The sequence below is a fragment of the Hyperoodon ampullatus genome (genome assembly GCF_949752795.1).
Source record: "Hyperoodon ampullatus genome assembly, chromosome: 16".
NCBI classification, from domain to species: Eukaryota; Metazoa; Chordata; class Mammalia; order Artiodactyla; family Ziphiidae; genus Hyperoodon; species Hyperoodon ampullatus.
Window position 1 is genome coordinate 56903695 of NC_136929.1, and position 16318 is coordinate 56920012.

The window sequence follows — 16318 nt, forward strand, 5'->3', positions numbered from 1 at the left end:
AGTGTTATAAGGTTGCTAACCTTTTCTTGTGGTGACAAGTGGTTGTTAACAGTGTGCTATATAGGAACCATTTTTTGAAAGATTAAAAACATATATTTCCCCCTTCATGGAAATGATGGTGTTTTAACAGTAAGCAAGAGAATTTAGAGTGTTTTTTTTTTTTTTGAGAAACCTCACTCAAGGAAAAGAACATTTTGGATGCAAATTTTAAATTTTAGCAATAACCATTGCATTATTTGGGGATAGGACTGAATATTGAATATTGTTTAGAAATGGCAGTCAATAATGTATTTTTTGGGCTTCCCTGGTGGCGCAGTGGTTGGGAGACTGCCTGCCGATGCAGGGGACACGGGTTCGTGCCCCGGTCCGGGAAGATCCCCCGTGCCGCGGAGTGGCTGGGCCTGTGAGCCATGGCCACTGAGTCTGTGCGTCCGGAGCCTGTGCTCCACAACGGGAGAGGCCACAACAGTGAGAGGCCCGCATACCGCAAAAAAAAAAAAAAAAAAAAATGTATTTTTCCATTTGGATATATACATCATTGTGAGGTACCCTCTTCAGCAAGGGCAGTCATTAAATCCAAAAACATAAGTAAACTGAACTTAGAACTTGACTTTTGGCTCACTGTGTTAAACCAAGATTTTAAGCAAGAGGGAACCACACTGTTTAAAATTACACTGTGCTCACTAAAAATATTACTATTGATAATTGTTTTTTGTGGAAGCAAATCTTTTGTGTTTTTAATGAATAAGATAAAATAACACTATTATAATACAGTTATTTTTCTTTGTTTATCCTATAAAATTTCAATTTTGGGTATGTTTTATAATATGCATACCATAATAATAGGTTAGAAAAAGCATCAAATTTATAAAATAAGAAATATAGGTTTAAGGATTTGCACTTAAAGTATTTTTTTGGTGGGATTTACTATGAAAAGATTTTGTAGCTCACTGACTGTAGATTAGCGATGTTCATATTGTAATTCCTTGATACAGTGTTCAGAATAGTCTGGGTCAACTTTATGAGAAGATCGGAAGCATATTTAGGGTCCAGGTTTTTTTGTTTTTAGGCTTTTTTTTGCGCGGTACGCGGGCTTCTCACTGTTGTGGCCTCTCCCGTTGCGAAGCACAGGCTCCGGACGCGCAGGCTCAGCGGCCATGGCTCACGGGCCCAGCCGCTCCGCGGCATGTGGGATCTTCCCGGACCGGGGCACGAACCCATGTCCCCTGCATTGGCAGGCGGACTCTCAACCACTGTGCCGCCAGGGAAGCCCTGGGAGCAGTTTTGTGGGACTGAGCCCTTTAACTTATGGGATCTGGCACCAACTTCAGGTAGGGTGTGTCAGAATTGAATTATAGGACATCCAATTGGTGTCAGAGAACTGAAGAATAGATTGGTGTCAAAAAACATCTCAGACTACATTCTTTCTCGTGGTCTGGGTTTCTTCCTTCTTGAGTAATCCAACTAGAAGATGCCACCCCTGGAGAGAGGATAGGGCTCTCGGCCCAGCCTGGCAGTGGGGATGTAAATGTCAGCCAGGATGACCAAACAGGGGGCCCGTGTTTGGGCTGTTGTGTGTCACACCGACCTTGACTTGTCACACCGACCTTGACTGGCCATGTGGACACAACCAGGGTGAGCTCTTGCTGACCATCAGATGCCTCATTTCCACCTGTGATGTTCAGAGAGAGACCATGAGCCTTGAAAAACACCATGTTGTTTTGTGATGTCACCCCTGGAATGTTCTGAGTGTTTTGGTGACCAACTTCTGCATAGGACCTATACCTGGCACCTAACATTGGTATGGCTTTTTACTTGAGATAGAAATAATAATTTTAGAAAAGGTAGTAGGTATCGGTATCTCTGCTCCACAGACTTTCAGAAAGCTTTTCCATCAACTATAATACCTGTCTTAATTTCTGTTCAGAGACTGATAAAGCATCGTATCAGATATCATCTTCACATTCTTTCAGACTCAGATTTTCATAACGTACATAATTAACAAGAGGGGATGAGTGAGTAGTAAAAAGTCCTCTGTTTTTCAGGTGAGAAGTTGAGGTCCAGAGGATGGGCTGGGAAGCAGAAATCTACTTATTTCCTCTTTTCCACAGCACTCGAGGCCAAATTTTACAAGAAAAAGGGATACCAGATCTGAAAGCCTAGAAATTCCAATCAGTGTGGTTCTACCTCAGGTAGGGCTAATCACAGAAGGATGCAGCCTCTCAGTTTTAGCCAGAATAGTCCTCCTCTCTCAAAACTCTAGCAGGATGTCGTAGAAGGAGCAGAATAGTTAGGGCCTCAGATTCTAGTTCTAGGTCAGCTGCCAGCCAGCTGTGTACCTGGGGGAGGCCACTTAGTCACTCAGCATCTTGGGTTTCTCATCCCTCGAATGAGGGGGGTGGGTTAGGTGATCTGGGAAGACCTTCCAGCCCCACCACTTGAAGTTTCTGTGACTCTCGGAAATAAGCCAATCTTCTCAAAATTAGATCTTTTGGTGCTTGCTGTTGTGCAACTACTCTGGATTTATGGGGGCAGAATTAGAACTGAGACTTGCAATCAAAAGCATACGACTGGATCCATGAACCTAGGATGTGGGCTGAGGGGTACAGGGTCATGCGGAGGGGTCAAGAGAATGAAGGCCTGCTGTATACCAAAGACAGAGAGAGTGTAAGAGCGGTGGGCCTGGGGGGTTCAGAATGGAGGCCAATGAACGGATGACAGGCTGGAGATTCTCAGTTCTCCTCCTGCTAAGCAGCTGTTTCCTGGGAGGGGTCCTCCTGATTGGATTGTTCCTATTGCTATGTCACAAAGCGGGGAGCCTTGCTTCTCCAGAGTCACCTAAGGCCCTGTTGGAAGATCATGGCGGTGCAACCAGAGGGGCTAAAATGTAGAGTGGAGGAATCCAATGCAGAGGTAACTATCTGAAAGCTCTGTCCAGGGATGTGTAGGAACAGGATTGATCGCCAGTGGGCATCCTGGGATCTTGGAGAGCATGAAATTAGAGGACACTTGCTGCCTGGGCACATGGGCAGATGTGCCTCATGGGTATACCTGCCAAGAGGACACAAGTCCTGCGGCAGGTTCCAGACACCCGGCAGGGTACTCTAGGCTGGTGCTCGGGGTGAAGGGGGCGTCTATAAGTTTAGATGATCTGAACTGGACCATCACTAGAGCTGTGAGAGGGACCAGTGTGCTGACTGGACCTCCTCAAATGAGATGGTTACAGCTGACAGCACTGGAAGGACTGATCTGGTTAACCAGGGGAGGAAGGGGGACTTCCCTGGCGGTCCAGTGGTTAAGACTCTGCACTTCCACTGCCGGGGGCACGGGTTCGATCCCTGGTCGGTGGACTAAGATCCCGCATGCTGCATGGTGTGGCCAAACAAAGAAACAAAAACAAAACAAAACAAAAAACAAGGGGAGGGCTTCCCTGGTGGCGCTGTGGTTGAGAGTCCGCCTGCCGATGCAGGGGATGCGGGTTCGTGCCCCGGTCCGGGAAGATCCCACATGCCGCGGAGCGGCTGGGCCCGTGAGCCATGGCTGCTGAGCCTGCGCGTCCGGAGCCTGTGCTCCGCAACGGGAGAGGCCACAGCAGTGAGAGGCCCGCGTACCGCAAAAACAAAAAAAAAAACAAAAAAAAATACAAGGGGAGGAAGGGAGATTGAGCACTGATTTGATCATGTGACGGCACTGGGCCATGCAGTGCGAGGGAGAGATTGTGTAGGAACGGGAACTGGGAACCCTAGGAAGCCCGCTAGTAATGGCAGAGCTGGAGTTAGAGGCTTGAAGCCAGGTCAGTGCCCACTTCCTCTGCTATGCCGCAAGCTGGGCACATGCCGCCTGCTTCTTCCCTTGCTCTTAAGAGATGGTGCCTCTTCTCCGCCCATCTTCACCTCCTGCCGTGAGCTCCCTGCCTGTATCTGCCACATTCTGCTTCGTTTTGAGGCTGAGCCCATTCATTTGTGAAGGGGATTGCAGCAGCAGCTCTGTGTTTCCAGAAAGTACCTCTGGCCTCCCAGCCCCCAATCGTGCCTGGCGCTTCTCATTTACATTGCAAATGCCTATGATTCACTATTTGTTTCGCCCTTAGGTCTTTTCGGGTCTTATTGATTTCCAGTTTTTCTTCCTCACATTAAACATTTGTGTTTTCTGATTTCCCTCCAACACATTAACTTGCCAGCCATCAATGTTACTTCCTGCCCAAGCTCTCTGCCCTCCTGGTTCCTTTTGTACACAATGATTCAGTTCTCACCAGCATTCCCATTTCCCCAGTGAGCTCTATCTGTGAGTTTCATAAAGGCACTGTTTCCTGTGAGATCATTAATGAAGGATCTATACCAGGTCAGAATGAGCTCCCACAGCACCCCCCAGGGCCCCCCCTCATCCCTCAGTGTTGCCTTTTCTCAGTCCCCTTTGTTTGGGTTTGTTCTTCAGAAGCTATGGAATCCACCAACAATGCCTGTATCTCTACCAATTTGAATAAGTGTTAGGAGGAAGATTTCAGAAGATTGTGTGTTAAACAATTAGCTAAAACTACCAGATACATGACAGATGACATGTTTATTCTCTTTGCTGTTAGTGTTATGATTCTATCAAAATCAATCACACTGACCTGTGCATTATCCTCTTATCTGTTCGCATTTCTTAAAACCAACATTGACTTTCTCATGGTGCTCAGAACGGAGTTAATTTAAAAATATTATAATGAGACTCAGCCTTGTCAACCTGGTGCGAACATAAGTGGCGGATCTGGCTTCTCCTTCCAGCATTCTGGGCCTCTCAGCTTCACATGCTTGAAAAGTAACCCCAGATGGTTGCATGTTCTCTGACCGTAACCCTCAGTAATGCTGGCAAAGTAGGGCTTCAGAAAACTTGGTCAACAGGCTTGAAGTCTGCTGGGAGCATTTGGACGTCTCTTCTGGTTCTGTGGTAGCCGTACTTCTCCAGGAGTGGAGAGAACCTCAGCGCATGTCAGCTAAACTGGCTAGTCATTGACTAGTCCTGTTGCCGAACTATTTAGATGGGAGGCCAGCAGCCCCAGAAATTCCAGTCCAGAAGGTCCCACTGAGTCCTGGTCCTTAGACACCCCTTAGCATCAGAGAGAGACTTTGGTCTTATCACCTGTCCTTTGCCTTTGCCCTGCCCGCCCTGCCACTGGCTTTTCCTCCTCCACGGTCTCCACTTGCCACGCGCAAGGCTGGTGACCTGACAGAAGCACATAGTTGGTGATTTCATGCATTTTCCTTCGAGGACCAAATGCATTTAAAAAGGAGATGCCAGGGCTTCCCTGGTGGCTCAGTGGTTGAGAGTCCGCCTGCCGATGCAGGGGATGCGGGTTCGTGCCCCGGTCCGGGAAGATCCCACATGCCGCGGAGCGGCTGGGCCCGTGAGCCATGGCCGCTGAGCCTGCGCGTCCGGAGCCTGTGCTCCGCAAAGGGAGAGGCCACAGCGGTGAGAGGCCCGCGTACCGCAAAAAAAAAAAAAAAAAAAAAAGAAATAAGAGAGTTGGGGAAATCTGAATCAGTATTTGTTGATATTAAGGGATCATTGTTAAATTTTAAAGGGAAGATAATGGTATTGTGGTTTTGTTTAAAGAAATACGCATTGATGTATTTATGGATAAAACAGCACGATGTCTATACTTTGCTTTGAAATAACCCAGCGGCAGGGGAGTGGTTCTGGAATTGGATGAAGGTATCGATGAAGCAGGTGTGGCCTTGATTTGATAACTGCCGAAGCTGGGTACATGGAAATTTATTAGACTATCCTCTCTCTTTTTGTGTATGTTTGAAATTTTCCATAATAAAAAGTCCCCAAGTAGTGAAAGTCCTTTGCTTAATTCATGGAGACTTCCTACATGTGTGCTTCACATATATAAGTTCAGGGAGCCAGAACTGGATTTGTGACTTACTGAGTGAACTGGTGCTGGTTATTTAACTTCTCTGAGTTTCAGTTTCTCCATCTGTAAAATGGGAATAATAACACTTTATTAAATCAGTGTTGTGAAGATTAAATGAATTCAGTAGCACAAAACTTCTTCCCTTTCTTTCTCTTGATGGGTATACACATCATTGACTAAAACTACATTTTCCATAGTAATATCTTCAAGAGCAGGATATTACTGCTGAGATGGAGTCCTGTAGTGCTTCATCCTTGGAGGATGAAGAGGACCTCTCAAGATTTACTCCTTATTGACCTTGGCTAATCTTCCCAGTCTGGGATCAAGGCACCTTAAATTTATAAGGAAACGGTCTGGGCTCTTCACAATGGGGTTCATTCTGATCACAGGTTCAGCCACAAGAGCCATTGTGCTTCTCCCATTGAGAAAGATGAAAACCATGGAGGCTGGATTTATTTAAAGTAAATAAGGTTCTGATTGCAGAATGTCCCTGCACCCTCGCTCTCTGGAAGATTAAGCACAACCTTACAAAGTTAATGACATGCTTATTGGAAAGTTAATAGCATAGAATCATGCCTTCTATTTATCTAGCTCTTTGGGTCTTAAAGAATTCTAACCAACTTTATACACTGTACAAATTATATATCTCTATATATGCCTATATATATAATGTGAATAACCTGACTCGTTTTCTATCTTCTCTATCTGTAAAATTTTGAAAATAACCTAAGGAACGAGAAATTAATATTTGGAGAGCGTTGCAGTGTACTTGGTTGAAATGCTTTTGGTGTATTTAGAAGCAGCTCTCATGATCTTATTTTTATTTAACTTCATTGCTGCAATTGTTACCTCTTCTCCAGGATGCATCCCACTTGTTCACTGCTTTTTGAATTCATCTCAGAATTCCTCCATTAGTGAAATCTCCTTTTCTTGGTAACAATACCTTACATTTACATTTCTTACATGTAAGATGGCACCTGGCAGTTTTAAAAACACTTACATTACTATGGCACCTGGCAGTTTTAAAAACACTTACATTTCTGTGGCACCTGGCAGTTTTAAAAACACTTTTGCATTCATTATCTCATTTAATCCTCACAATGGTGTTGTCAACTAAGCACGGCACGTGTTATTATTTCCATTTTACAGGTACAATTTGCTGACTTTCCATGTTGGAAGGTGGTGCCTTTAAGATCACAGAGTCTGACTCTCTTTCATACTAGTGAAAATCTGGGTCTCAGAGAGGGTGAGAGCTCTCTAGTTTCACGCTGCCCATCAGCAACAGAACCAGGATGAGCATCTGTGTGACCCCAGTCTTGACCCCTTGGCCTTCAGCCCTGCTCTAACCCTCACCTGAGCAAACTGCATTCTACCTGGCTCAGAGCAGTTCTCACCACCGGAAGCCAGAATCACCTGAGGGAGCTGGTTAAAAATACAGATGGATGAGTGAATGAGTGAATGAGTCTTGTAAGTAAAGGCTCCAAAATCTGCATTTAAAACTCACTCAGCTTATTCTTCTATATTGAGAAGTGTGACAGTGGTTTGTTGGGTGTAAGCTCCGTGGCTCTGATCCTCTTTTTATGTGGTGGTTTTGAGGTGCATGGCCACCATCATGAATTCCTTGGTATCCTTTGATGTCTTCACTGCCACCTGTTGAACTCCCATTGCTCGGTGATATGTCCGTGATGGTGCCTTTCCTTTCCAAAATTATCAGCTGGACTCTGTTTTAAGCTTAGCACCATGTTGGTTGGTGTTAAAGGGGCTGCTATCAGGGATGGCTAAGAGTGGAGGATAAGCCTGAATGGGGCCAGGAAGAAGGTGGGACTTACCAAGAGCACTGCCATTTGGGACAACGTGAGTGGCTGTTGGGTGATGCCAATGGTGGGTACACATCTACAGCTCCGGTAGCTGGAGAACAGTGTTTATTCTTCCTCTAGGGTGACAGAAGTGTGCCAGAACCCATGCTTAGTGCTTTCATACATTACCTCTCTTAATCCTAAAATATTTCTATGAGGCAAGGCAGTAGGTGCAGTTATCCCAATTTGAAAGCGTGGTAACTAAAGCTCACATAATTTGTCCGTGTTCTTGTAACTAATCAAATAATGGGGCGAGGACTCAAACAGTTGGTTGACTCCAATATCGATGCCTTTATCCTCCATGATATATTCTTGATTCTCATTATTCATGGATTCCATATTTGTGAATCTGCCTAAATTTTTTTCACTAAAATTAGTTTGCAACCCCAAAATCAGTACTTGTCTCACTTTCATGATTATTCATAGACATGCACAGAATGATGAAAAATTTGAGTTACCTGATGCACACGTTTCCAGTTGGAGGTGCCTTCTTGTTTCAGCTCTCGGACTGTAAAATAGTGTCCTTTTCACAGTTTATCTGGTGTCACTGTTTTCACACTCTTGTGCTTTTTGTTGGTGATTTCACTGTCTAAAATGGCCCTCAAGCATAGTGCTGCAGTGCTGTCTAGTTGTCCTAAACTAAGCACAAGAAGGCAGTGATGTGATGTGCCTTACAGAGAGAACACCTGCTAGGTAAGCTTCCTTCCCACATGAGTCACAGTGCTGTTGACTGCAAGTTCAATGTAATGAATCAAAAGTACATTTTATTTTATTTTATTTATGCGGTACGCGGGCCTCTCACCATTGTGGCCTCTCCCGTTGCGGAGCACAGGCTCTGGACGCGCAGGCTCAGCGGCCATGGCTCACAGGCCCAGCCGCTCCGCAGCATGTGGGATCTTCCTGGACAGGGGCACGAACCCGTGTCCCCTGCAACGGCAGGCGGACTCTCAACCACTGTGCCACCAGGGAAGCCCAAAAGTACATTTTAAATAAGGTGTCTTTCAACAGCAGACAAAGTTATTTATTGATTGGTTGAGGAAAATGTGACCAGAGGCTAGCAGGAACCTAACGCCCTGCGTCTCTTCGGAGCAATGGTACAGTAGTCGCGAATTCTGTATTCGCGGGGCCTTTATAGAACCGCGAATAACGAAGACCAATGTCATTTCCTTGCGAGGAACCCAAGAGGCCAAGTGCAAAAGCGCCCCCTGTGGCCAGTCCAGACCCCCAGACTGGGTTTCTTTTGGGGTCTCCCGGCCTCTCATGTGGTCAGCCAGCCTCGGGTGCGTCAGCTCCTTCGCTAACTCTGGGCTTCCCTGTTCTCTCCCGCAGGGGGGTACAGCCGAGCCCTTCCTGAGGCTCCACAACTTGTACCCCAGCCCGCGCTGGGCCAGGCAGGCCGCCCTGCCCAGGCTGAGCCGCCAGGCGGTCAGCCAGCACTCCTACCAGCCGAACCGTTTCCCCTCCGTGGTGCCCCTGGACCCCATGGAAAGCCCCGCCTCCCAGGAGGACCTGAAGCTGGACAACAGCCCTCCCCGCGTGCAGCTCAGCGACGAGACGTTCGTCTTCCAGGATGGGCAGTGGGTGAGTGAGAACTGTCGCCTGCAGTCCCCCTACTTCTCCCCGTCCTCGTCCTTCCACCACAAGCTGCACCACACGAGGCTGGCCAAGGAGTGCCCGCGGCAGGAGGAGAACCAGCCCCTGCGTGCGGAGAACCAGTCCCTGTGCGCGGAGAACCAGTCCCTGTGCGCGGAGAACCAGTCCCTGCGCGCGGAGAACCGCACGCTCCGCGAGGAGAACGAGATCCTGCAGGTCTTATGGGAGGAGCACCGGGCCGTGCTGCGCCGCGCCTCGCCGCTGCTGCGCAAGCACAACGCCTCGTCCCTGGAAGCGGTGAAGAAGGACCCGGATCTGCAGGTGCACGGCGGCCGGGAGAGCTGCACCCTGCAGCTCCTCCGGGAGGAGAACCGGGCCCTGCAGCAGCTGCTGGAGCAGAGACAGGCCCAGCCGGACGAGAAGGCGGCCTTGACCGAGATCAAACCGGTCCCCTCGCCACATGAGGCGCCCCACGGGCTGCTGCCGGACCAGGGCGCGGGCCTCTCCTCCCCCTTCGAGGAGCCCCAGGCCCCGCAGGAGGACTCCACGACGCTCCGGGCCCTGCGCGAGATGCTCAGCCACCTGTCGGGGCAGCCCAGGGAGGAGGCGGGCAAGGCGGGCCCGGGCCTGCCCGACGGCGGCCAGTCCCTGGAGCTGCTGCGGGAGATGAGGCAGGCGCTGCAGGCGCAGCGGAAGGAGAACCAGAACCTGCAGGAGGAGAACCGGGCCCTGCACGTGCTGTGCGAGGAGCACCGGATTTTCCAGGAGGAGAGCAAGGCGCTGTGGGAGAACAACAAGCTGAAGCAGCAGCAGAAGCTGGTCATCGACACGGTGACCGAGGTCACCGCCCGCATGGAGCTGCTCGTGGAGGAGCTGTACGCCTTCGTGCCGACCAAGAACAAAGACCCCAAGAAGCCCAGCAGGGTCTGAGGCTCCCCGTCTGAGCCGCACCAAAGCCCAGAGCTGGGCCACCAAACGGCATCTCCCGCCTTCCCGTGGTCGCCTCGCCTGCCTCCACCAGCTGGTGCCCGTGCAAGAGCAGAACGAGTGGCCTGGTCAACTCAGAGAAGCAATAAAGGTGTGAGGCCGCTAATCGCGCGTGCTGCTCTGCTTTCTTTCTCATTTTTCTTTCTTTTGAGCACTTGCAGGCTCACGGCAAAATGGAGCAGAAAGTACAGAGATTTCCCACATACCCTCTACCCCACACACCAACCCGCAGCGTCCCCGCTACCAACATCGTCCGCCAGAGGGCGCACTTGTTACAACTGATGAACCTGCACTGACACATCATTATCACCCAAAGCCGTGGTTCACATTAGGGTTCACTCTGGGTGGGTTCATTCTATGGGATGGAACAGAGTATATTCACTGCCCTAGAACTCCTCTGTGCTCTGCCTGTTCATCCTTCCCTGCCTCCCACCCCTGGCAACCACTGATCTTTTTACTGTCCCCATGGTTTTGCCTTTTCTAGAGTGCCATATAGTTGGAATCATACAGTAGGCAGGCTTTTCAGCAGCAGGCATTCAGGTCTCCTCCATGTCTTTTCATGGCTTGATAGCTCGTTTCTTTTTAATGCTGAATGCTGTTCCACTGTCTGAATTTACTGCAGTGTGTTTATCCATTCACCTACTGAAGGACTTCTTGGCTACTTCCAAGTTTTGGCAGTTATGAATCTGGCTTCCTTTTCTTCTTTTTTCTCTTGTCTCTTCCTTACCGCAGCCTTCATTATCATCTGTTTTTCATTTCCTCCCTTTTTCCTTCCTTACTTTCCTCCTCTTTCTCCTGTCCTTCTTACTCTCTCATTGTCTGATGAGGTCATAGTGTGGGGGAGAGGATGTGGGAGAAGAGCTACTCAAGGTCAGGACTTTTCACCTGGGCTGCTGGCGACATTGGGCTGGAAAGCTCTGTCTAGGGCTGTCCCGAGTGTTGGAGGATGTTTAGCAGCATCCCTGGCCTTTGCCCACTTAGATGCCAGTAACAGCCACCTGACCCCCAGCTGTGACAAGCAAGTGTTTCCAGGCTTTGTCCAATGGCCCCCGGGGGTGGGAGGTAAAACCCCTGCCCCACTCCCAACACTGCTCTCAGAGCATCTTCCTAGAAACAACAGCCCTTGAAATGCTCTGAGAAAGTGAAGGTTTCCATGAGGCCAATCCTTTCGGGCAGATTCATGATCACACTCCAGCTTAAAGGGTCTGAGAGGTCCTGCGATGAAGAAAACCGCTTATCTTCGGGGAACCCAGAATTGGCCAATTTTTATCGGATCTTGAAATCTTTGTAATTTTTTTCTTTGAAATCTCTGTTTATGTGACTCTGCTGATCACCCAGTTTGGGAAGGGGTGCCCTGTGCACTTCTGACGCCTAGACCCACCTTCCTGTCGAGTAGAGGCTCAAGACTGGGTGTCCTGGGCCCCAATTCCTATTTCAAAGGCGGACATACTTTAGAACCGAGAGGTTGAAAGGTACCCTCAGGGGGCTGCAGGAGGGAGTTGGACAGAGGTTCCCCAAACTTCGCTGTGGAGTAGTCACCTCAGGGTCTTTGAAAAATACTGATGCCTGGACTCCACCCCCAGACATTCTGATTTAAATGGTCTTGGGTAGGACTGGACATTGGGAGGGTTAAAAGCTCTCTAGGTGGTTCCAAGATGCAGCACAGTTGAGGAGTCACCATGGTTAAGGTGAGCAAAGACACCTGATTCACAATAGAATGCTCCATTCTCTAGTCATGGGTATAAGTGAGTAGGTGCATGAGAGGGAAAAGAGTTTACTCACTTTGCTGATGGAAAACTAATTGTAACAGATGTGAGCTTGAGACTGGAATGTCCTTACTCCTAACCCGTTGTTCATGCTGGCTCGATTTCTGAACTTTGAGCAAATTCCAGAAAGTGAGCCAAAGGCAGCAGCCCACACCTGCAGAGCTCTTTGCCCATCACTTTTCACTGGATACGACCCCCGTGATCCTTGGCACCTGCACGGTAGGCATTTATCGTTCCTCATACGACTCTGACACTAACATGCTACGTGATTTGCCAGAGGCTAGCCAGCTAGGAAGAGGCAAACTGGGACTTCAGCACAGACCTAATGATGGTGGATCTCAAACTCCTATTAGATCACATTGCCAAGTAAACTTGGGCTCCGGAAAATGAAGTTTGACAATGGTTTTGGTGCCTGTTTTCCAGATTTAGGAACTTGAGTCTTATCCAGAATAGCATCAGAAATTCCAAATGAGGGAGAACAGAGTATTTCCTCTCTCCAGGCAGTGACAGCACATCTAATCGTACACAAGGGTGGAAGGTGACTCATGGGCATGCAGAGGCCATGTCATTTATTCCCCTATTGCCACCAAAATCTGATAAATAGGAAGTTGTTGCTAATGGGCCTCTGTCCCTGTGCAGTTTTTCCCTTCTGAACTTGGTAAATGCATCATGCCGGGCATCGTGAACTGGTCCCTGGTGCCAAAGAGGTTGGGGACCACTGCCGTAGTTCGTTTAAGTCAATGTACTAACCCCAGGGTGTAGGGTGTTTTTCATTTTTGTTTCTTGATGAAACCAAATTGATTTCTGTGATTCTAGACAGCTGGAAGGCACGCTGTCATCATGTTTGTGTTACAAATATTTAACTTGGAGTAAGCTATCTAACAGCAGTTGGAGGGTTTCTTGCAAGCTGAGGGAGCTCGGAGGACTTAATACTATTTAACACTGTCAACTTTCTCTGTCATGCAGGATCTACATGGGTGAAAAATTAGCAAGACCAACCATAAAATGTTAGTTTTATGGTGTGGGGGAGCTTTACTTCAAAACAATGTTTCATTGTGTAGTGCAATCTGTCATAGATGAGCTAACATCCAGCGGCAGCTAACCGCTTGGAGAACAGAGTGAAATTTCATTCTTCGCGGAGAGCTTCCTTTAAGCATCTCTGCTCCTTTTCCAACTCCTTCGGTTGCCTCCTGGTCCACCCTGAAGTCCTTCTCTAACGGCCAAGTTTGTTTTCTCTATGCAAGTCAGGTCTTGGCTCCAAGCTTCTAGGGTTTGCCTTTAGAGAGCTAAGCATTCTACCTTTCCTAGCCTCTCTCATGTGGCCCTTGTCTTGGCTGGCTGGCACTCTTGGTTGCTGGAGTCAACTATAATCCTCCTACTGAATTGCCTGAGTCCTGGCCGTCGGCCTATTTTGTGCTTGTAGATTGAGGGTCAGGTCAAATAGGGAACACTCACAACCTTCAACTAGTATTTAGTTAATTGAAACTAAAGAATTAGAACGAATTTTTTCAATAGGAAAATCATCTGTGCAAGACTAATCCTTCGGCTATAGGAATCAGAATCAAAACAATTGTGGAGGAAATCGGGTAGGCTTTTGTATGCTCAGATTCTGTTCTTGAACTCTTCCCTTTTCTAAGGACTTTTCATAAAGTGGAGCGACCTCCACCCGCCTGTCGGGAATGCTTGCAGGAGTCAAGTGGTAGGTCGGGCAGCATGGGAAGCAGCTGGGAGCTGGGCGCGTTGGGGTATGGTGTCTGATGGAGGAAGTTGGAGAGCCTTATCAATAACCATCATTATGGGCTTCCCTGGTGGCGCAGTGGTTGGGAGTCTGCCTGCCGATGCAGGGGACACGGGTTCGTGCCCCGGTCCGGGAGGATCCCACATGCCGCGGAGCGGCTGGGCCCGTGAGTCATGGCCACTGAGCCTGCGTGTCCGGAGCCTGTGCTCTGCAGCTGGAAAGGCCGCAACAGTGAGAGGCCCGCGTGCCACACACACACAAAAACCCATCATTATATTGTCCCCTGAGTTGAATTTCTGATTCATCAGATGGGAACTGGCTTCCACCGAGAAACCAGTCAATTTTAGAATATTCTGGATATGCCAAGAGCAGCTACTGGAAACTGCATTCTTTCTGTTCATAATATTGAGTCCCTGAGTTATTTGCAGCAGACAGCACGTTTGTGCTTGGAGCTGCCCACCGCCCGCCTCATTCGCATGCAAGTCTTCTTCAGCCTGAGCTCTTGTCAGTGTCTCTGGGTAAACAGTTCTTTCCAGATTCCTTACCCTCTTTGTTCATTCAAACAATGGCCTTTGTGACCAAAAACAAAGTTAGGAGCAGGTGACAGATTATTTTTAATGCTGTCAAGACAAGTGGCTGTTTAATTTATGACGTGTTCTCTCTCCAAGCCCACCTTTATTCTTTGCAAATAGGGTGATTCAGAGCTCTCCATCAGGAATCCTTGCACCGTGGGAAGATGAAGTCCTAAACCCCTTTCAGAAGTTGGTCAGTTGTCACTCAGTAAACACCGTGAGGAATGGAGTAGAACTTCCTGGTTGCCAGTTACTTTTCATGGACCTATGGATGGGTTGTCCTCACCTTTTCCCTTTCCTTCACTCATTCAGCCAGTCATTAGGTCCTGTTGGTGTTATCTCCTAAATAGCCCTTGAATCCTACCTCTCTCTGTTCCCATGGGTGTAACCCTAGTCCCGGCCACTGTCATCTCCTGGGTGACTGCTCCAAGTCTGAGTTTATCTCCATATGGCCAAGGTTACTTTCAGCCCATTCTTCATGTTGCAGCCAGACTGACTTTGTTATATATGTGAATGTTATATTATTTCTTTATTTAAAATTCATCGCTAGCTTTCCACGGTCTTTAGGGTACAATAAAACTTTACTGTGGGTCTCTGGCTTAAGTGTGGATGCTACTTTATAGTCTTCTGAATATACTGAATTCATTTAACACGTCAGTGCTTCTCAGGGTCCCCAGTGGGCTCCTTCAGAATTCAACATCATTTCATCAAATGTCCGCCTCGTCTCTTGGAGGTTACATCCAGAGACGAGAGGTTCCTTCTTCTGGGAGGGGCAGGGAGAGCTCTAGGGAAGATGTACTCAGGGTAGTGGGGAAGGATGGAGACACCTCTGTTGTCAGGTGGTTGTAATGAATCTTTCCTGGCCAAGATTGGGCCATTGGGTGTCAAAGCCCAATAGCCTCTCACCTTGCTCCTTTGTCCTTACTCTGAACAGCCATGCACCAGCAGCATGGACTTCAGAGGAAGACTTCTGGGTATCTGTCTCAGCTACCCCACTTACTGTGTGACTTTGGGCAAGCCTCTTAACCATTCTGTGTCATGGTTTCTTCTTCTAGAGAAAACAGTGGCACCTGCTATATCAGTTAACTCTTGTTACATCATAAACCCATTCCAAAACTTAGTGGCTGCTGAACCACTTATTTAGTCAGGCTGGCCTCAGCTGGGCAGTTCTGGTTGCAACTGAGCCCAGCCTAACTCATTTTCCTGATCTTGTGGGCTCCAGGGGTTTGCTAATGTTCAAAAGAGCTAGGCATTCTCCAACATTAACAAATTTTAATATCTAAGAACTGATATACTACAATGTAGTGCAAAAAAAATCTGTGTGAAATAGAGCAAGTGGCACTGTGACAAAAAATATTATTATGGATATGAGAGGGGGGAAATGAACTGAAGTCTTATTCTAACCCTAAGTCTGCTTTCTCCATGTCTGTGAAACAGATAGCGACTGCCCAATGGCTGTGGCTGACATCTTTCAATATGGAGACAGTTTTGATGGTATGTGTATGCACAGCTATATTAAGTTATCGTTCATCATAAAGAGCTGGAGTACAGTGTACACATCAAATATATGCATATATACACACATTTTAATTAATTAATTAATTTATTTATTTTTGACTGTGTTGGGTCTTCGTTTCTCTGCAAGGGCTTTCTCTAGTTGTGGCAAGCAGGGGCCACTCTTCATCGTGGTGCGCGGGCCTGTCACTATAGCGGCCTCTCTTGTTGCAGAGCACAGGCTCCAGACACGCAGGCTCAGTAGTTGTGGCTCACGGGCCTAGTTGCTCTGCGGCATGTGGGATCTTCCTGGACCAGGGCTTGAACCCGTGTCCGCTGTATTGGCAGGCAGATTCTTAACCACTGCGCCACCAGGGAAGCCCTATACACACATTATATATATGTGTATATAT

General features: G+C 48.0%; 1 protein-coding gene across 2 annotated transcripts; it reads left to right on the plus strand.

The window, feature by feature from the left end:
- Positions 1–1726: 1726 nt before the first annotated feature.
- On the plus strand, positions 1727–10278 carry CBY2 (chibby family member 2; the record flags this gene model as incomplete). Of its 2 annotated transcripts, XM_079722125.1 has the most annotated exons (3): positions 1727–1801; positions 2112–2192; positions 9085–10278. In XM_079722125.1, 3 exons carry the CDS (start codon positions 1727–1729, stop codon positions 10276–10278), a joined length of 1350 nt encoding a protein of 449 aa, XP_079578251.1. The 2 variants fall into 2 exon arrangements, with proteins under 2 accessions (XP_079578251.1, XP_079578252.1); XM_079722126.1 differs by lacking the exon at positions 2112–2192.
- Positions 10279–16318: the final 6040 nt, after the last annotated feature.